At 38.6% G+C, this 2,500-nt stretch overlaps 1 protein-coding gene across 6 annotated transcripts in view; it reads right to left on the reverse strand.

The window, feature by feature from the left end:
- The window catches only part of LOC135101237 (tyrosine-protein kinase Btk-like), a 162,723-nt gene that overhangs the window by 152,067 nt on the left and 8,156 nt on the right, over positions 1–2,500 (reverse strand). For all 6 annotated transcript variants that reach the window (XM_064004911.1, XM_064004905.1, XM_064004908.1 and 3 more), the window contains one exon: positions 2,024–2,458. In XM_064004911.1, coding sequence (XP_063860981.1) covers positions 2,024–2,170 — 147 coding nt within the window. In that variant the 5' untranslated portion in view covers positions 2,171–2,458. The remainder of the gene's footprint in view (positions 1–2,023; positions 2,459–2,500) is intronic.

Genomic DNA, 2,500 nt, shown 5'->3' on the forward strand with positions numbered 1-2,500 from the left:
TCCTGAGCTGCAACCACCATTAGCAGTCCCATACATGGCAATGTCTTTGAAAATGTAATAGCAGCAGCAACAGCAGCAGCAGGAGTATAAACTGTGTTCCAAGAAATGTTCCATATATCACCACAATGTGTGTGTGTTGTGTGTGTGTGTGTGTGTGTGTGTGTGTGTGTGTGTGTGTGTGTGTGTGTGTGTGTGTGTGTGTGTTGTGTGTGTGTGTGTGTGTGTGTGTGTGTGTGTGTGTGTGTGTGCAAATCCATGGATCCATTGATGGATATATGGATAGATGAATATGAAATGTATGCATGCATGCATGCATGCATCTATCTATCTATCTATCTATCTATCTATCTATCTATCTATCTATCTATCTGTCTATATATATATATATATATATATATTATATATATATATATATATATATATATAATATATATATATATATATATATATATATATATATATATATATATATATATATATATATGACAGGTGAACAGGGATAAATCCAGGGTTTCTTTCTTCATTTACTTCTTGCAATGTTTCACCTTCACAGAATGCATCTTCAGGATTGCATGGCATGCAATGATGTGCAATGACTGATGATGCCTTCTGTGAAGGTGAAACACTGCAAAAAATTAAATAGATGAAGAAAGAAACTCTGGATGTATCGTTCATTCTCTTCTGTAGCTCAAATTTATCTGATATACATATATATATATATATATATATATATATATATATATATATATATATATATATATATATATATATATAATATATATATATATATAGTGAATCATTTTAGCCATAACCCTTCTAGATTTTCAAGATGTTTTCCATAATATGAAGTTAAACTTTTCTTCACAGAGAATATTCATCTGCCTGAGAATAATTTTAGCTGTATTCAGTCTAGCTTTTTCAAAAAAAATTTGCATGCAATACTCAAAATAGGGTATGAACCAACAACTTATTAACATTAAAATTTCATTTACCAATCAGTGAACCAATGAGTTAACTGCTCTATAAAAAGTTAAACAAAGTTTCTTTGTCCTGTGTTGTAGTTAACTACCAATTTATGTGTCATCAGCAAGTCTACATACTTGTACTTTGCCCATCATCAAAGTCATTAACATACACAAAAAACAGAACAAGACCAAGCAGTTAACTCTGGAGTATACCACTTTTTACATTAGCCAGTGACAGGACCACTATCTGTTTTCAGTCCTAGAGCCAGTCCTCACGTCAGCTGAGGACGATCCCAGTGGTACTGTGTGTACATACTTTATAAAGCAGTGGCTTATCACATGGTTTTAGGAAATCTTTCCATATGACATCTGATCTGTTTTCATCAAAGTATTTAAAAAATGTAATTAAGGAAATTAAGTAAATTTTATAGTCAGGCATGAACGCTTATTATAGAAACCATGCCATTAATTATTTAGTACCTTTTTGTCTCCATAGTAATGTTACACATAGTATTGTTATACACTACTATTTAAAATAATTACCTCCATTAATCTGACATCAGGCTAACTGATCAATTATTTCCCAGCTGGGATTCTTTCCTGAAAATTGGCGTTACAGGAAGACGTGTTTATTTTTGGCAGTAGTGACAATGTGGAGACAGAGGAGGAGACCATGTGGTGATGATACAGCACTAGCAGTGGTGTAGGTGATACCAAGGAGTAGGGGAGGTGGAGCAGGAGGCCAAACCATAATATTCATCATAACAAAAGTGAGACAGGTGTAATTCCGCAAATTTGCTGACCAGTGAACAATGTCTCCCACTGGTGCATTGATTACACATGTATGAAGGCTGATGGCTCCTCAGGTAAACAGGGTTTGAATCCTGGCCATGGTCAAAGGTTAGGAAGGGCATCCATTCAAGCTAACAGCTCCCACATGTCAAACCAAAGTCCCCATTAAGAAGCACCATCACGTGAGCTTGACTCATCAGGGGAAGCTGAACATTAAACAAAAGAAAAAAGTAAACCCAGTAACATTAATGCAGTCAACATCTTACCTGCCTGTCCCCATCGAAGTAAATGAGGTTTTCTGGCGACAAGACGAACCACCGCTCCTTCCAGTTAGTGGGAGTGAAGGAGCGCTTGTTCTGGGATCTCTTGGTCATGAACGCCTCCTTCAGCACTTCCTCATTCCTCCCCGCCATTGCACCTCACCCACTGTTCGTCGTGTTCTTCTCAAGCTGGACGGCTTCACTGCTCACACTGCCACCCTTTCCCTCCCGCCCTGCCACCCCTGCCCTTGGTTCGTGCTGCTTCCAGGAAGACGTGGCGAGCGAGAGGCAGGAAAGAGTCAGGGGTGGGGAGGGCGGGAAGACACGTGGGAGGGGGAAGCAGGTGGAGGTAATGGAGGTGGCAGTTATAAGAAGGGTGACTGTGGTGGTTAGGGTAGTGGGTATGGGTAAGACTGCCGCTTACTCACGCCCCGCTGCATCCTGCAACACAAATACATAGCAGAGAAATGTCATTAACATCTT

This window comes from Scylla paramamosain, chromosome 6 (genome assembly GCF_035594125.1).
Source record: "Scylla paramamosain isolate STU-SP2022 chromosome 6, ASM3559412v1, whole genome shotgun sequence".
In the NCBI taxonomy this organism is placed as follows: Eukaryota; Metazoa; Arthropoda; class Malacostraca; order Decapoda; family Portunidae; genus Scylla; species Scylla paramamosain.